The 19,737-nt window shown below is 41.5% G+C and overlaps 1 protein-coding gene across 2 annotated transcripts in view; it reads left to right on the forward strand.

The window, feature by feature from the left end:
• The window catches only part of ERBB4 (erb-b2 receptor tyrosine kinase 4), a 483,644-nt gene that overhangs the window by 286,753 nt on the left and 177,154 nt on the right, over positions 1-19,737 (forward strand). For both annotated transcript variants that reach the window (XM_039728642.1, XM_039728643.1), the window contains exon 4: positions 6,081-6,215. In XM_039728642.1, coding sequence (XP_039584576.1) covers positions 6,081-6,215 — 135 coding nt within the window. The remainder of the gene's footprint in view (positions 1-6,080; positions 6,216-19,737) is intronic.

Here is a 19,737-nt window from a genome sequence, read left to right on the forward strand (position 1 = left end):
GAAAACCTCCTCCAGGGTGGAGGGGAGGGGAATGATTTAGATGTGAACCTGGGCCTGGGTACTTCAGGGAATGAAGATCCAAGGAGGCAGAAGCTGCTGTGGTCACTGGAAGTAAAGGCAGAAAGCACTAAGAGCAGTGAATCTAGCAGGATTAGGGACACAGACCATTTCCTGTAGCACAAGCCAAGTGTATTGAGTACAAAAAAAAAATAAAAAATTACACTTCAGGTCTGTTTCTGATGAGCAGAAGCACATCTTAAACTGAGTTCACACCAAAATGTTGTCTTCCCTTTTGGGTGGGTGTAGAGGTTTTGTGTTACTTGTTGGATTGAGCTGTTGCTACTCTCTTCTGCAGTATTTGGGATCACTTTGTCCCTGCACAGAACCCTTGGGGGCCATGTGTCTGACACACCTTGTGCCCACAAGGTGAAATGGTGTCCAGCAGCCTGACACAGACCTGTACACACACACACACAGGCACTTCCCAAAAAAAAATGTGATCATGGAACACATCTTGTAACTCTGGGGTGTTCATCCCAAAGGGCTGGGTGTTTTGCAGTGTTTTTTTTTTCCTTTTACAGAGTTAACCAGCCAAAACCAGGACACCAGGTAAATGATTTGGTGTCTTATTTTAATAAGGCCATGAGAAGGAAGAATTTGAGGCATGCACAGAGGAATAAATCAAGTACAAATGTCTTTTCTGGCTGAACCTGTTCATGAAACAGGTATTCCCTTTGGGGAGATGGCTACAAAAGAGTGGCCCAGAGCCTGTTGTCCTGTAATAAAGTAGCTAAATGGTTGCAAGAATCTTGTGAGCCTGTCTTCACACGCCTCAGTGGTGAGAAGGGTACCCCAGGTCCAACTCAGTGAAAGATAATCAAATCAAAATCCATTTTTATTTAAGCAGCAAAACAGGGGGCTAGGATTAGAAGATTTATGTTCAGGTGCTGCAGTAAGTAAAAAATAAATATTATGCTCAGGTTCTACAACCCAGTGTTCTTAGTTATTGAGCAGTTGGAAGTACAAACCCACTGGCTGCACATAACACTGATTGCTTTTGATAGAAATAAAGAATATCTTGCTGTTACCATCAAGCCTTGAAACTGACTTCCAGCTAATGACCCAAATAAACTGTACTTGAAATTGTATAATTGAGATTGAAGGCTGTCTGGGGCTTCTGCTTGGGATATAGATTCCACATCCATGAGCTTTTGAGTATGGTCATTGAGCTGAAATGGAGAAGGTTAAAACTCTCATTTTCATTACCAAACACCCCCATCTCCCAATACAAATGTGACATTTCAATTTTGCACAGTCCAACTCTTCTTAAATCATCTGTATAAAAACTTCAGATCTTGATTGATGATGGATGAGCTATTGTCTCCTGAAGCACCCAGTTCTCATTACCCTTTAAGACAGAGCTTATTAATGATGGACCTGAAGTGCTTTCCCAGTGGGTCATCAGCAATGAACTGTGCTGAGGGCTCAAAAGACTTGGTTTGGCATGAAATTTCCAGGCCTAAGCTGTTTTCAGATGATGCATTCAGCATCTGGGGTAAAATAGGAGAAGGGATCCCCATCACTGGGGTGTTTATGGGAAAGATGCAGCACTGTCAACCTGCAAAGGTGCCTCAGCCCTGGAGAGGCTGACCTTGGGAATTCAGGTGTCATCAGCATGTGTTATATAATACATGCAGGATATACCTGTATGTGATGGAATGTAAAAGACAGCTGCTTCCTTCATGCCAGTCAACTTAAAAGGTGTAAGATGTATTCTGGTTTGCCTTTGAAGTGGTTAAGAGTGGGCTTACCCCAGTTTTTCCTAATTAACACCCTCCCCTTTGCCTGCCCACTTCAGAGCTAGTTCTTTTCCCTCTCACCATGCCATCTTCCACTTCCTAGTGCCAGCTGATTTTGTAGCACCAGGGAAGAGCTTTTAATTTGCAACCTGGAATAGCAATAGCCATTCTATAACCATTTTGTAACAATTTTAGAAGCAGATTCTACAGCGAAATGGATGTTTACAACCCCCACTGTATATAAACGTACATGAGTAACTTTCACTCCAGGATCCATTACAGAATGAGAACATGTTTTGCCAATTTAGCCCATGTTAGAGATTGGATAGCAGACCATGAGGGATTACACTGTACACCAAAAAAAAGTCAGCTCAATAAAATGCCCTTTTAACAGATGGAAGAAGAAAAGTGGTTTCCCTCTCTGATCTAAGTAGATACCAGCCTTGCAGAGCCAGTGTCCCTTTGCAGTGATTGTATGCTTCTGGTGGCTGATAATGTGTTTTTAGTGACTTCAGTCAAACTCGAGCCCCTTTTTGAGCTTGGCAGACTAAGTATGAGCTGTGTGTGGTGCACCTGTCTGTGTTCCTGGCACTTCAGCGTGAAGTGTTTGTGGTTTTTGGTTGCCAGAGACCTGTACATTTCCATCTCTCCTGTTAGTATTATATGGTAGGTTACCAAAGTCTGTGGGAATGTTTCACTAGGCTAATGAAAGCAAGAAAATAGCAGCTATAATAACAGATAATACATTTCTGATTCAGATTCTTGAGTAAATAACTATTTAAGAGAATATGCAGATATAAGTTCCCCACAATTATTTGAGACTAATGAGCAAAATAATGACAGAATTCAGTGGCAAGGACACATGCTGATTTATTTTTGTGTAACTTTGGTTGCAGAATTATACTGCTTTTAAGCCAGTATAGTATTTCTATTAAGGAAGATAAGATTTGTCATTCAGAATCAAGTGGCAGAAGCCCTTGGTGGTACTCCTTTGCTCAGGGCACGAGACTGCAGCCCTGGTGCCAAACCAGGAGATCGTGGTACTCTGAAGTGTTATACCTTCCAGAAAGATGTCCAAAGTTGTCTGGCACTTCTAGGAACTCTTTTCCTAGTAAAAGCTACTGGGTCTTTTGCTTAGAAATCCCCTTTTGCACCTTCATGTCCCTGAGCAGGGTGGAAGCCCAAGGGGGTGGCACTTGCTGCTAGCAGGGTCATACTTGCAATAACAGTTTTCCAATGTCACAAAACATTGTTTTGGAAGACAAAAAATACTCGCCCCCAAATGGTATTTAAAATATGTTTCACTCTGAGCAGTCTGGTTTGGGGCTTCTTTGGCAGGAACTGGCTCCTTTGTTCACAAAATTCACTCAGGGACTTGGCATTTTCTCTTCTGCTCCAGCCTTGGAAAGAGCTGAGCACAGAGGCACCTCAGGTGTTGCATACAGGAGAAAAAACCTCTTTTTGCCTGGCTTCCATTGCTGCCTGCACAGGCAGAGAACCTGCCTTTCTCCTCCTGTTCATTGTTTAACTTTATCTCTCACTTTCAGGGCCGTAAATTAAAATGAGATGATGACTTTATGATGATGAGTTCATTATACAGCAGCTCTATTGTATATTGATTACAGTTGTGCTTCATTTGCTTAACATGTAACAGAGTTTATTAGCTCTTCCCAGGCATTGTTCTTGCTAAGAGAGGGCAAAGAAGTGCAAAATGCATTTTGAGTTGAGGTCGGTGAAGCCAATTCATCTGTGCTGATTTACACGCACAGAGGACTTGGTGTAAAGAAAAGGAGGATAGCAGGTTGGATTGGGAAGGTGGAGTGGAAATTAATCTGGGGCCCAGGGAGCAGGAAGAGTGAAATACAAGTGCTCTAAAGCTTGTACTAAACCTCAAGTTTGAATCTAAAAGTTGGACTCAGTGTTGCTTAATATCTACAAGAACCCACCTTGGATATTACTCAGTTTTGTTTGCACCTCAACCTGGAAATTAATTAATTCTGTCACTGGTAAAAAATGGTGCAGTGCAGGGAAATTGGAGGTACTGTATCCCATTTTTGGATAAAAGCAGCAGAAAGCACTTGCTATTCGGTGATGAGGCAAGTCTGAGCTTTGTTTTGTGGTTATTTCTAGTAAATCACAGTGGAAGGTGTTGGCTTCCCTGAAGTATAGCATATGATGCCCTTCCTGGTTACCTTTATGCTGAAAAAAAATCTTTCTCCACAAATTAAAACTATTTGAATTACGTTTAGATTGAGATCCTGCTATACAAGAATGTGTCAAAGTTCCTAGGAGGAAAGAAACTTGGATAGGTATTGCCATGAGGGGATGCTCTTGAAACCCAGAAACTGGGCCTGTTCTGTGTGCAGCTGACAGAGAAGCTGTGTAGAACTGTGTGTGGGAAATGGACTTGCAGAGAATTTTCAAAGCTTATGATGTATTGTAATTGGAAAATAGTTGGCTTCTGATTGTGATGGTGTGAATTCCAACATCTGTATTATCTCACCCTTCACAAGAGACTGAAAATGGAATAAAGGTTTTTAAAACACCTCTCAGTTACCCCATCTCTAAGTAAAAAAAGAAAACAAAAATGAACTTAATCCAACAATTGTGTGTGTGATTAAGAAGCTATAAATGCAGATTTTGCAGTTTTTCATTGTTTTTCTGTTCTTTTTAATCAAAATCTGGGCCATAATGGATTAGGTAATTCAGTATAGCTGAAGCAACACAGAAAAATCATCTCTGATGATGATTTCAGGTGTTCTTCTAAGTCCCTCTTTCTCCCCAGAGCAAAATTGTTAACAGATGCTGTATGTTTATTTTTTTTCCCCTGTGATCATAAGAATATTATACAGACAGATCATTGCTATATCTCTAATCTGGACTGTTTTTCTGTAGCAGATTATTATCATTGTTCTCATTTATAAGCCTCTTTTCAATGAAAAGCCAAGCTTTTAAACCTGAGGTTTCTAAGAAATACTAATACTGATTAATATGGTGGGAAGATGTATTTACAGATGATCCTTTATTTAATACATTCCTTGATTGGGGGCTGCTTCATTAACATGCTGTGACCTGTAAACCCTGAAATTTAAAAAAGAAATAAAACACAGTCATTCCTTCTGTGGTGAGTGTAAAGGTTTGCATTCCCACTACAGCTTTTAAAGGTTTTCGGGGCAGATGAGAGTTCTCAGACTGTCTTAATCAGGAATTCCATAGTCAGGAATTATTCTTCATGTCTCTGTGTGGCACTCCTGGCTCTACAGCACCACTTCATGTCATTCCAAGGTGTCATTAGTAACTAACCTTCAGCATTTCTCTGCTGAGGCCTGAAGCTTTGACACTGGAGGTTTTAGACTCACAGTTCCTGTTAACTTTCATCAAAGTCACAGGCATTGTCTCCTGCTTTGGAAATAAAAGAGACAGGTTAAGTAGAGGAATTGTGAATTAGAACAAGGGTTTAGGGGGCAAAAAAAAAGTTTTTGATCCAGAGGAAAGCTTGATGTGTTAGCCAACATCTGTAAGATCATTTTCATGTTGAGATTTCATGAATCAAGTCTTCAGAGACAGGGCAACAGAGCAGGTTTCTAAACAAACTGCTATAAATACAAAAATAAAAAGAAAATCCGAAAACCCCAACAAAACACACAAAAGCCCCATAACCTAAGAAGAACCCCAAAACTTCTACCTGTTTAAAACCCATCTCTAACACAAAGCTCCCAGCAAGGCACGTCCATAGGGGTTTGGATCATGATGTTTGAGATTTGGATTGTTGCTTGGAGTATTTGGGTGTTTTGGATGATGGTATTACAGCAGCACACGATGTAATATAACATTTTCCTCAGACCTCGTGCTGACTGGCCCCTTCTTGTGTCCTGTGGGCTCATCACAGCATGGTTGTTTATTGTAAGTTTTAAGCCCTTTCTGCAAATTAATGAAATGCAGTATAGTGTGATTGATTGCTTGTGTTTTTCAAGTCATTTAAGTGTTGAAGGTTATTTTACCCACAAAATACAGAACTGTTCCATACGTGATCACACTGGAACAAAAAGTAAACAACTGTGTGTCAGTCTTCATCAGGTTTCTTCTGCATGTGAATAAAGGGTTTCTGTTTACAAATACTGTGAGCTGCTTGTCCTCCAGTTTTCAGGTTATTAAATGAGATTACAGTCAGAATTTTTTTTTTTGCATTTAAATATCCTTTCTCCAACACACATTTAGCAATAGATTGAATCAGCTGTCTGAAGTCTTACAAGTATGTTGTTTTCTTGTTCTTCTGCACAGAGATACTGAATGGAGGGGTGTATGTTGGCCAGAACAAATTTCTCTGCTTTGCAGACACCATTCATTGGCAAGACATCGTGCGTAACCCCTGGGCCTCCAACTTCACTCTGGTTCCAACGAATGGCAGCTCAGGATGTAAGTACTGCTTTTATTCTCAGCCTTGTCATCCCCTCAGCATGAAACAGGATAAATATGGCCACAAGTTTTCCCTGATCCTCTGTTACGGAGAATTATGTTGGTAAATTTTCCTTTCATTGTTCCCTGCACTTTTCTAAGTTTGTCTGCTGCTTGGAGGACCACTTAGTCTGTTCTAAAACCAGTGTCTGTAGAGGGTATTTGTGAACATCATAGATTTCATCTGCTTTGTCTCTTCTGCATTTTCTTTTTCTTTTTTATTGCTGAAGCCACTGTGGTGCTGTGGAAGCACAGACATTCTTGTTTGCTTTGCATTTGTTCCTGCTGCTCAGGCTGGTCCTTGAGCCACAATGGTCTGTCTATGGCATCATAATTAGCTGCTGGAGTAATTATGGTGAAAGCTCACAGATATTCTGACTTTAGATGAGAAGTGAACCTCAAAGAAATGGTTATCCTGTTGTTTTGGGTGCATATCACTGAAGAGAGAGAGAGAATTTGCAGAGGATGGGGTGTTCTTCAGAATACAACCAATCATTCTCTGCTTTTTACTACATTTTCTTTATTTTAATGCTTTCCATTCCAAACTTGAAATATCTATGCGTTTAGAGTTTCTCTATTTCCCTTCCCAAGAATTATTTGCTTTCAGTGAATCATTCTTATGATTCTTGCAGCAGTAATGGATTGTAGTGAATGGTGGTGACAGGGATACAGAGTGTTTAAGCAAAATATTCCATAATGGAGTAAAGTGCATTCAGAATGAATGCTGTGCTGTTAAACAGCACCCTCAGGATGTACCAACACTGAAATTCAGAGACAGCCTGGCAAGAAGTTTATATCACATGTCAAAGGTGGCACCACAGTAGGCATATTGTTCTGAGCATTCCAGATTTGGGGACATTCTGGATTGCCTTCTATATCTGAAGGTGTCCCTTGAGGATGTATCAATGACACATTGCCTCTCTAAATTCCACTACAGCCAAGAAACATTTCATTTATTTAGTTGTATGGAGGTAACTTGGAAAATAAAATGTTGAGACCCTGGATAGGGGCCATTTGATGAGTCCCCATCATTTCTAAGCAGCAACTTGTTTTTAACCAGGTGCTTTGTGGTGTAATAGATTTTATACAAGGCTGGCTTGCTTGTGTATATCTCATCTGCTCCCCTTAATACCAGAGCACAGGTACTTGTGCTAAAGCTTCCTCCAGGAGCCTGCCAAGCTGTGCTGCTCCTCCACATCCCAGCTCCAGAGCTGAGCCTCATCACTTCTGCCTGCTGGCTGGAAACCTGACATAGTTGTAATGCAGTCAGCTCTCTTATTTGCATCTTAAAAACCCCTCATCACTGCTGATGATCAGTTCTAGGCAGAGCTGATGAAACCTTTGAAGGTGAGGGAATGCCTGTACCCTTTTATAAGTCATTGCTTCAAGAAAAAGCCACTTGGTTCTTACTCCGTTTTGTTCTGTTATTGGGTTTTCTTTTAACCTTTCCTAGTTCTTCAAGACAAATGCTTCTGCTCTTTTAAAAAAGCAACCAACATCAATACTATCTTTTTGAGTTAACAGAAGTACTGGGACAAGATCCATTCTGAGTACTTTTAGAAACACACCCTGAAAGCAAAGAAGGCAGATATTGGTGCCCACACATAGCTAGATGAAAGAATGTATGTGCCCAAGTCCAGTTTTCATCAAACTTTTTTTAATTGTTTTTTGAGTTGTTTTGAAATATAGGGAAGGAACAGTTTGTGCCTTGCCATTTGTACTTGATAAATTGAGAGCTTGTACTTGATGATTGAGAGCTATATACCAAGTCAGCTTCATTAGGATAGTCACCCAAATTTTACTATATTTTTCTTCATTTGGGATGAAGCAGTGCACAACTGGACTGTAATTTAATGATAAACATGAGTATCTTCTGAGACATTCAATCCCATCTCAATACAATTCATGAGTCCTGTGAAATTTGATTAAATTAGCTAATCCAAACCATTTGTCTTCACAGCTTGCACAGGTGAGAATGTAAACCCCATTATACAAAAAGCTAACAAATGCTTAAAAAGGTCTTAAGGCTTTGGGTAACAAAAAAACTCAGGTACAGAAATCACCATTTAAAATAGCCTGTAATTAAATACTGTCTGTGTGTGTGGATGCATGCATGTACTATGCATACACATGGGACTTGGGGAAATGAACCTTGAATTTTAACCATTTAAATTGGTATAGAATGTCATTAAATAAGATATATGCTTCTCAATTTTGGCTCACGTGTCACTTTTCACTACCTGCTAGGGAATGTGAGTGCTTGCTGTGCCCAGCCTTGCTTTTCTCCACTGCTGCAGATGATGCTCAGTGCATTACAAAGTTCTTTTCTGCAAGGACTGTGACTTAGGCTTTTCTGGATCCAGCATGCGTATGTATTTATTAAGTCTCAAGTGTCTCCTACTTTCCAATGGAAATCTTGGCTAAATCCACTGGAACTACAGAAGTCCGTGCTGCTTGGCATTACTGAGAATATCCCAATGTCAAAATATTTTGGAAAGAACTACTGGGTTTTAGTGTTTATCTATATACCTTTGTAGGAGGGAATGTGAACTAACCAAACCTGCTGTGTGAAGCTCAGCAAAGTCCATCCTAGCAGTAATTTTTGGAAATCTGTAAGATCCTGTAAGACCTGGCTAGCAGCATCACAAGCCATGCTTAGCCAAGACTGGGCAGGGCTGGAGGGCACCTTTTGCCCCAGGAATTGTGAGGGCAGCGGTCCCTGGCTGTTACAGTTGAGACAGAGATGATATAAAGCAACACACTCCATTTTCAGAAGGCTTCCAACCTGTTTTTATTATAGCATTCATGCTTTTTATACATTCTTACAAAGCTCATAAGTTTACACTTTACTCATTGGTCACAAAAGACAAACAGTGCTTATTGGAATAGGCACTTGCAGGTTTCTCTTATTTACCCTTCTTTCACTCTTGGTTTCTATGTCAACCACCTTGGTGTAAAATTATTTCAGGGGTAAACATGGATCCCCTTTAGGAAAGTTCGCTCTGGCTCATGGAAGTTGCTGTAAAACCTCTTCCACACCTGGCAGTGAATACGTGCAGGGACAGAGGCTGTGACCTGCCATGGGTCTCAGAATCTGGTACCTCAGCCAAACACAGCACCAAACACAGTTTGGCACACAGGCATCACTGGTGTTGTTTCCAACCACCAGTAGAGGATAAAACCTCTCCAGAGGTGCCTACAAGTCCAAAAGAGCAGTGCCCAGCCCAGAGAAGCCCCCCGTGCTTGCTGGGCTTTGGCCATGGCCAGAGTGGCTGCAGCAGGTTGGTATGAATGCAGTGTCACACCAGGCACAGCTGGGCACTTGTGTGTGTGGAGCTCAGGCACAGCCCTGTCAGGGAGCTGCCACTGCAGCTGCCACTGCTGTTCCCTTCCCCAGCCAGCTGGGAAAGCTGATAATGGTCTGACTTCAGGGATAATTTCACTTGAATCCTCCCTCCCTGCTCCAGTGCAGGAAGCAGAGGAAGACAAAAGGGTGGAGTGAAATGAAGAGGCTCTGAAGTAAAATCAGTCCCCTGCTTCTGTGGCTGTTTCATACCTTGGATCTGCCAATTCTGACAATCTCCTTCATTCAGATCAGTGCCAGACAGAAGAGAATATGGCCAGTGAACTCTCCTCTGATTCCCTTCTTCACGGGCTTTCATTGTCACATCAGTGCTAAGGAGCCAGTTGAAAAGGCCATGGTGTCTCAAACACTGACAGAAATACTGCAGACATGTGAATCCCGAGTGCTGCTTCTCCTTTTTCCATCCAGTTCTGATCAAATGCATGCAGAAGAGCTCGTGTTGGAGGCCTGTGAGTGACACGGTGTCACCGTGCAGACGCACAGAGGCGGTGGCTGCTGGCGCAGCGCTCAGATAAACAAACCCTGCACCAGGGACCACATGTGCTTCAGCTCTCCCTGGACACAGCCTCTGTGCCTGGCATTTTGACTCACACACACACTGAAATGTTTACTGCTAGCACCACCTTCCCATTCCAGTGTCACGTAGCTGGAGCTTTTGGAATTAGTTGTAACTTGAAAGCAGCCTTCTCTTCTGTTTACCTGAATTCTGCACTGCCAGCCTGGGGTTTGAGGCTGAGCACATCGCAGTGGGAATCTCCAAAGCACTTAAGTCTCCAAGGAACAAAATTCTCTCTTTAGGTTTGCTTTATTGAAATTGTTTCTGCAACAACGCTGAAAATCTATTTTCTCTCCTTCCACAAATCAGCCACAAATTCAAACATTGGCCAAACATGCTGAAGCCTTGATTTGCAAGAGCCTATTCCCCTGTTAGTGCATCCAATTTTTGGATTCAGTCCCTTAAATGAAGAGTTGCAGCTCTGCTCTCCAGAGGTAGAAACCCAGGGTGCACTCCCAGCAGGGAAAATAAATAAAGCAGGGAAAAAAGAATTAGGCTTCTTGCCTAAAATGCCTCCAGATTAGTAGAGCTCTCTGAGCAGATTTTGGGAGAGTCCAGTGAAAATCTGGCTGCTTTCATCTATGTCTCCAATGTTCTCCTCAGTTTTGTTGTTTGCAGTCTCACATTTTGGAATTAGGCTTCTTGACTAAAATGCCTCCAGATAGTAGAGCTCTCTGAGCAGCTTTTGGGAGAGTCCAGTGAAAATCTGGCTGCTTTCATCTATGTCTCCAATGTTCTCCTCAGTTTTGTTGTTTGCAGTCTCACATTTTGTCAGGTGAGCTCTTTCACAGGATTTGATAAAGACCATAGTATTAAATCAGAATTTTCAGAGGAACTTTACTTGGAGCTCTTGTTTCACAGAAAAGCTTGTAGAGTTAGAATTTTTGCATTGAGGTCACTTCCATAGCCAACAGCATGTGTTCAAATCAGTCAATAATGCTCTTAAAAATATTGAAACTATGGATGCATGTTCACGATAGAGCTGGTGACTGTTTGGGTAATATGTATGCAAAAATCACTCTAAAATGTTCAAGTTTAGAAAAATTAAGTTGCTTTTCAAGGAGTTATTTAAAAAATGCTAGACTTTTCTTGAAATTTGATTCACGTATTTTCTTGAAACCAAGTTTCTGCTCAGACTGAGTTGTAGTGAGAGAAAAATTCCCTTTGTCAATCTGGCTTTTCAACTGAGCACCTGTCAGCTGTGAATAAAGTTGGAATTTTTGCAAGGTACTTTTTCAGGCAGAACAAGTTCAGTTCCTTGCCCTTCACAGCGTGGTACTCCTCTGTCATTGCTTTGTATCTAATTGCAGCCTGTGGTGTGAGAACACCCCAGTTCTGAGCTGTGAGGAAGCACTGCTGCAGAGTTACAAGGAGAAAAGACTTGGTCTTCAGGGGTGTGCCTGTGACTTAACAAATCCCTTGGTGTGCCTGTGATTCGATAAATCCCATGGTGTATTCCAGGGAAACACTGCTTGAAAACTCATCTCTTCCAAAACTTGGCTTTTTTGCCTATTGATTCGTAGATTTTTGAAGAGCAAAAAGAGCCTTGAAACACCATTAGCTCTATTTCCTGTATGCAGGGGCCTGGAATATCAGCAGCTTGCCTGGTGTGGAGCTCAGTGACTTCCCTGACCAGAATTTATCTTCCAGCCTGGCTTTGAGGTCCCAGTGGCCATGGGCTCTGTGCACTCTCCTGGCACTGCCCTGGAGCTTTGCAGAAGTGCAGCTGTCCCTCCAGAAGTTGGTTACTTTTCAGTGTTAAAAGGGATAATAGCAGCTGCCTTAGCTCTAATCTGAGCACAATTTTCAATCACAGATGTTGCATCTTGCACTTTTCTCCAGCTGGCTCAAAGAGCTCTCCTAGCCAGCTTTTTCTCTCTGTGTACTGTGTCATCAGCTCACCTCCTCATCTTCCAAAAGCTGGACAGATGAGGCTCTCCCATCGCTCACAAGGAGGAATTTTCATTGCTCATCAATGTAAACTGTGTATTTTTCAGTTTGCTTTTGGAAGACTGAAGCCAAAAAATGCATGGCATTTCATTCCTCATATAACCAATAGAAGTAAAAATTATATCCTTTGTGTTACAGCTTCACGTGAGGAATTTGGTGTTCAGGCAGTTCTGATATCTGTGTGCTTTAGAGACTCCTTTTTTTTTTTTTTCTCCTTTTTTTCCCCCCAGCCTGTGTGTTCTATTGTGAAATATGCAATCTTATGCTTGGCTCTATAAAAGTCATTTGGTGTGAGTGACTCCAGCTTAGCTGCCAGCCTGGCTCACTCTCTGATACTGGCTGCTCCTCACTGTAATTTGCTGGGATCTCACTCTTCTTGTCATCTCCACACTTTATTGCCTGGCATATTTTAATAATTTCTAAACCTTTGTCTGGAATATTAAGAAGTGTCAGTCCTGGGGATCCCTGGGGAGCAACACCCCAATTGTATTATAATTGCTCATTTATAGCTACTTTTGGAGAGTCCCCAATTAGCTGGGTCTTAATGCATTTTTCATGTGTTTTATTAATATTGAAGCATAGAGACAAATCTAATTAAATGTTTACCATTTAGCCAGTGCTTTGCATTTTAATTAAAGGAACAAAAAATGGACTTCCCAGCTGCATAGCTGTTGATCAAGTCAGCCCTCCGTGCTCCTGGCAATCCAAGCTGTTAGTGACCTTACCTGGGAGCAGGTGTCTTTGGAAGCATTACAGCTCAGTTTGACATGCTTATCCCTCTGTTTGCTTCATGGGAGTCAGTGCTGGCTCTGTAATTTTTTCGGGTTTTTTTCCCCTTTCTTAATTTCTTCTGTCACACTGTCTTTGTAAGTTGCTTTTTCAGGTTAACTTGCTCCCTCCGCCCTGATAACTGAGCATTTGTTGGGCCATGTTCTGCTGCCAGTTTTCCACATGCTAGCAAAAGGACTCATATATTTCTAAAATGCACTTCTTTCAAACATTACAGAAATTGGATCAATCTGGTAGAAACTGAGTTTAGCAAATATGTCTTTATGTCAAACTGATTTAAGGCCAGAAGCTCCTTACTTTTTTTTTAATTGTTGTAGGAGTTGTTATTGTTTCAATTGTATACATACAATACGTATGTATTATATTCTTGTGCTGTGTTTCACAAGAAGCATGAGTTGATATTTGCATGGAATTTTGTGTAAGTGATGAGATTCATATTCTCCCTTGGGTATTAAGAGTCTCTGTTTGGAGTTGCCAGCAAAGGATGTGGGTGAATTTGTGTGCAGGTGTTTATTGCAGCTACAGAATGAGGCCTTGATTTAATGTTCAGTAGTGACCCTATAATTCTTCACAGAGCACAGTAACTCAGCTTTTGTACCAATAGTTGCAACATTAGAAAAGGATCATTTTTGCACTCATCTGGAAATTTATACTCAGGTCAGACCATTGGGTGTTTAACTCTGAAGTAATTATGTAATAGCTTTGAAGAACAGCGGCTTGTCAGATCCTTGCCAACTCTCCCAGATGTTCTGACCTTGCACCAGTTCTCAGGTGTGCTGTGCCTAAACTGGATAAAAATGCTGTTCTTGTCCACCTCAGTGTTTTCAACTGGGCCACCCAAACCAGATTTCTGCTTAGAACCAGTCCTGCTGCCCTCGGGAAGCCACAACCACACTGGTGAAATACGGAGTCTTGGATTGGGGCAGGAAAAGGATGGAGTCTTTTCCCTCAGGTGTAAAAAAGCCATTGGTTACTAAGAATGGAGGAGAGGTGAACACAGCAAAAATAAAAGTACAAGGAAAGCTTTCCTTCAGACCAGTGGGTGCTTCTGTAATGGAAGACAATTACATGTAAATCTTGAGTATTTGTAAACCTACCTCCCAGCCCTCAGGACACAGATGAGATAACCACATTTTGTCCAGTTATTCCTGCAAGGTATTTTGTGTTTTTTCCAAGCACTTCTCCATTTTGCTCTGGAGAAGGCCAGAGTAACAGCAATATATTTATGTATGCTGCTGAAATGAAAAGAGGAAAGTGACTAATTCATGCTTAAAGCCACCTTTCAGAAAAGCTAGTGTATCATTTTTGGTGTACATCTAAATTGGAAACTACCTACAGAGAAAATGGCATTGCAGAAAGTACACCCTGAAGACATTTGTTATTGCAGAGTTTGTTAAATTATAGCCTTTCATTAGATTATTACTTGAAGTTCAATTAACATTTTAAATGTATGTTTGGAGACCAGCAAACGGGGCCTCAGCAGACAGGTGGTCTGGGTACAGAACACGTTCCCTGCCACCAGCATCACCATAGCAAAGCAAAGCCTGGAGGAGAAGCTGTTCTTTTCCATAAAAAGCCACAAACATATTGTGAAAGATTCTTCCATGTGGCTTCACAGGCTTAAAGCAGACTTCAGCAGCAGTTATGGTTTCATGGACATCTCAGTTGGAAAGAAAATTTCAATCAGATAGACAGTCCCACATCTGCCTTTTGTTCAGGCTACACAGAGGCTGCTTTTCCTTCCATTAAGGAATCTCTAGTCCAGACATAATTTATTTATTCACCTGGAATTGAAAGACAAATACAGTAACAGAAAAAAAAATATTTTAAATAATAGTTTTTGCCATGCAGATATATCTGAAGATGGAGGAATACATGAAATCTAGTGGTTCCGTGAACTTGATTTGCGTTAGAATGGAAGCTGAACTGTTTGAAGTTGCCTGTAATGTTTTTTCCTCAACCCAGAACAGTGTTTTAAATAAAGGGAATCAGTTTAGCTTTCTAGTAAATACCTTCAGCCAGCATTTTCAGAAGGGATTTGTCAACTGGTGACTGCCCTTGAAAGAGATTTGAAAGGCAAGTAGACGTGGCACCTAATGGAAATACGACACCTCTCACAGTTGAGTTACTGAATAAGAAGTAAGTAATGAACACAAATAAGAAAAAATAATGCTGTGAGGGACAGAACTCCTTTTGCTGCAAGACCCCAGCAAAGTAACAGCTACAGACATGGGGATTTCCAGAATTGTGGGCACAGAGAAAATCCACATTAACAGCTTCTGAAGAATCTCGGGCATGGGCATCCCTTGGCACTGAGAAATATATTTTGCAAAAATATTATAAAAAAAAAATACTCAGTTGCAGAACCAACCCCATCCCTGCCCAAGTGCTGAGCAGTCTCATTGAGTATCCTCCTTCCCTCTTTTAGCAGTTGCAGGGTGAAAGTCACTCACCCCATGGCAGAGGTTGCCATGCTGATGTATAAAATATGACAGTGGTTCTGTAGGTACAGAACTGAAGTAGGGCTCCACGTAGTGGTGTGTAGCAGCTCTTGGCAAATGCTTATCTGTTAATGGCAACCTGTGTGTGCATAATGTATTAGTGCACAGCACCTGTTTATGAGCAGATTGGTGTTTAAGCAGGGTATTGCACAAGGGAGAGACTTTCAGGCTGAATGAAAGCATTCCTCTCCATTACAGGCAGCTTGTTTATCACTAGCACCAGTGTTTCTTGAAAGTGGGAAACAACCCCCAAATACTCAGAATATTTAAAATAGCCTAATTGCATGGTGATTGCCAGATTTGTAGCAAGTGGGTGGGTGGGATTGGTCTCTCACAGCAAGCTTCAGTTGCTCTCACAACCTGGTTTCAAAGAGCTGCTTAGGGAAGGGGGAAGGAAAGAAAGAGTATAAAATCAGCTGCTGAGGAGTGTCTGCAGGATCTGGAAGCTGCTGTGTGCCTCCCACCCTGCATGTCCTCAGATGGGCTCGGTTGGTGCTTCACTGGGGTGTCAGTACCACCCAGGTGGCTTCTTCCAACACACTGTTCTGCTCCCTTCATCACACTCAAAACCACCCCAAGCCTTTGTAGCTCTCACGTCTGTGTTTTTTAAGGATTTTGTTAGTTCTGGAAGAAACTCTCAGAGCTGTCACAAGAGTTGCTGTCCTGTGGACAGCCTGGCTAAAGGGCTCTGGCCACGGGTCAGCTCAAACCCAGGGCAGCTTCAGGGTCTTCCTTCTGGTCCCTTCACACCTCCTGCAGTATTACACCTATGTGACAGTCCCGTCATGCCCAAAGCATCACCTCCTAGCAGATCTCTGATAACTGAAAACTGTCCAGGAAATTGCACTTTGTATGATTATTTTCATTAAGTTTTTGTGTATAGCAAACACTAAATCTAAATATCAGAGTATATGTCTAACCATCATTTTCCAACAGAGAAGGGGTTTTGAAATAATCAGTTTTGTTTCAAATAGCCAGAAATACATTTTGGATAAGCACATTAAGAGGCTTATCCAAACTTTTAAAACTGACCTAAAACTGGACTCCAGATTTCATGGGAATGAGGAATTCCTTTCTAGTATTTCCATATAATTGAGTCAGAAGTTGATTAATACATTAGCAGTTCTAAATACAACCTGCCAGATTCTAGGAATACTATGTGGGATCAAAAAGGAATAAAATGATTTTTAAAAGCCAATTCAATTTCAAGTTTTGATTTCCTTTCTTTGAGGTTATTACTTTGTTTAAAAAATGAAAACTGTATGTCCCTCTGTTGGAACTTTATTAGTGCTTTGGCTGCATTACAGGGGATTATAATAGGACAGTGTTTTGACTGATGTGACATTGACTGACTTGACCTGTTTGAGGAGCTGCTATTAAACCCACACAAGAACACTCTGAGCTGTGTGTTTGAGTTTGTTGAGAGCCTCCTTTGAAAATCTCATCCAATGGTGCAGGAATTTTTCTCACAGCACTGCACATCCTCTCCCCACCAAAAAACAAATTTTATCTGTATCCTTCTGTCCTCAGCTGAGCTATGCATCAAACAATAAGTTCTGCAGCTCTTATAAACAGAGACCTGGCTCCAGATTGATTCCAGGCACTGCCACAGGTGCCCATGGGATTCCTGAGGCTTTGTTGTTCTTGATGAGCCTGCCAAGCAGCAGGTATGACTTGACCTATCCTTTTAGCCTTCTGGCTGTGTCTCCCCATTTGCTCAGCATCCCTGTGTGCATGTTCAGGAAGGCATTTGATGCTGATTGGAACTAATTCACCATCACAGTGGGGGGAATTCACTTACATTGCTCTGTGCTAACAGCTATAAGCAGTGATAATTAATAGCTCCTAATTGCTTAATCAGTGTAAAGTTTTAGACTATGTCATATGTGAAGGTTTTTATTTTGTGTGGATGACTAAACCCCCAATTAATGCATCGAGTCACACAGCCTTACCAGCGCTGTCTGCTCCAGACAGAGAAAAATAACCAGTGTCTTCATTACCCCCCTCAGGTCCCTTTCTGTAGTCATTACTGTGGCCTGAAGACATTTTTCTGTAGCAGCTGCAGTAACGTTACAGTGAGCTCCCTATCAGCTCAGAGCTGTCAGTAGCAGATATGAATCCAGCAGCCCGAGCCTGTTCGGTGCTGCTGACATGCTCTTCTTGACTTTCCATTTATTCCTTTACCCCTGGTGGCCAATCTCCTTTAAAATCAAAACTGTCTGCCACCAGTGTATCTGGCAATACTCTGTGATTTTGCAGCTCTCAACAGACATCCAGTCCCTGTGCACACACGAGGCTTGTCTCCATCCCACATTACTCAAGGTAATGCATCCCTCTTTGGTATTCAGTTTTTGTTTTCTTTAGTGCTGGTTAAGTTTTATCTCTGCTCCCTCTCCCCGCTCCCCCTCACACTGTTCCTGTATCTCTTTCCATGCCTGTCTTTCAGGGCCTATCTCTTGGATTGTTTTCATTTCCCAGACCTGTTTCCCAGGCCAGTTTCTTTTCAGCTGCTTGTCCCCGAGTCCCTCTCCATTTGTGTTTGTCTCTTTTCTTATCAGCTGAGGAAGATGAGGGGGAGATAGAGGTGTTGACTGGCAGAACTGGAACTCCCTGTTGGAAGTGATCGTGAGCAGGAGTTTGCTTCCACCCTTACAGAGCTCCAGGCAGGATGCATCCTCCTGGCAGGTGGGGTTGTGTCAGATTAGGCCATCCTTTAAAACTTATTTCTAGTTCTATTTCTCTCTCAATAATGTTTGCCTTATTCTATAACATTTCTAAGTCAGCATTTCTTATCTCAAGGTTTACATACAGATACATACTGTGTAAGTCTTCTGTCAAACTTTGAGAATTCTCTACAAATTCATTTCTCACAGTGTTGGACTCTAGTGGGGGGATGAATGGATGGATGGATGGATGGATGGATGGATGGATGGATGGATGGATGGATGGATGGATGGATGGATCCACAACAGATGCTGTGCTTTTCCACAGTGTAGGTGCTTGTTTATGAACCCTACGTGAGTTTTCTCTGTAAAGGGATCCCATTAATATTTGTGCAGGGTGTCTCCACTGGGCATGGAGACTCAGGGGAGAAGCAAAAATACAGAAAGGACACAGAAAAGTCAGTTTCTTACAATAAAAGTAACAATACCAATGCAGGTACAGCTTGTTAAAGAAATGCCTGGATTTTATGGAACTAATCCTATGTTGGAAAACTATTTGGTGATAGATCCTTAGGTGAATTCATCTGACATGAGTGAAAGCATGTAGTTTGTTAGCAGTGGAGAAATTGACCCTTAGATTTCTGCATCCCATAATGCTTCTACAGAGGAAGAGAAAATGAGCACTAGATATTTCCATAACGTATTTTCTTCTTTTACAGAAAGTTTTATTTTTTCTTGCAGCATGTGTCTCTCCTGCCATTAGGGAAGGAAATCCTGGGAAGTGTGAGACTCTCTTAGGTAATTAACTTTCAAATCAATAGGAGAGATCTGAAGGCTAGCACAGGGTGGGTAGGAAATGCAAAATTATTTTTACCTAACAAAGAAGTGTGAATGAATGAATGAACATGGGAGAATAGGAATAGTCAGACAAGGACAGGGAAAGCATTATGGCCTGATAAAGGCAGAACAATCCATCACAACAATAGTATCTTTAATTCTCCTTAATGCTGTGTTGCGGTGTTTGAATTACAGTTGGGTTTTGTTATCTATGCACACACAGAACTAAGGAGTTTAGCTGCCTAGAAAAACAACACACAGGCCTATAAAAACCTTCTGACTCACCTAAACCATGCAAAGAACCGCCTGGGACTCTTACCACAGAGTATACCTGGAATTTCTTGGACTTCAGGGCTGCTTATATCTAGAAACATTTCTATGGCATCTCTAGCATTTTTGCAGGAGTGAATTTTTTAGGGAAAGGATGAGTTTATAAGCAGCTTACAGAAGCTAATAAATGATTTATAGCTGTTTTGATAGTTAATCAACTATTTTAGATTGTTGGGCAAGTAAAGAGGCTGCCTAAATCTATGGCTTGTAACCATCTAAGCCATTTTATTTTGTCTGTGTTTATTTGCACTTCAGTATCAGTGTGTTGCAGGTATCCTAACACTGAATGATGATTTATAACCAGATAGAAACCATCTGTAAATGTAAGCTTTGCGCAAAGTGAGACATTTCTTCTCTTATTTCTGCTTTCCTTCTCCTACTGAGAGGGGTCTGCTCAAGGCAGCTGGCATAGCTGATGGGGAAGAAGCAGGGTTTCTTCTCTGAATGACACTGAGCTTAGAGCTGAGAGGAGCACTTCATTTTTCTTGTCTCG

Source organism: Passer montanus, unplaced genomic scaffold, assembly GCF_014805655.1.
Source record: "Passer montanus isolate IOZ18808 unplaced genomic scaffold, ASM1480565v1 scaffold66, whole genome shotgun sequence".
Classification (NCBI taxonomy): Eukaryota; Metazoa; Chordata; class Aves; order Passeriformes; family Passeridae; genus Passer; species Passer montanus.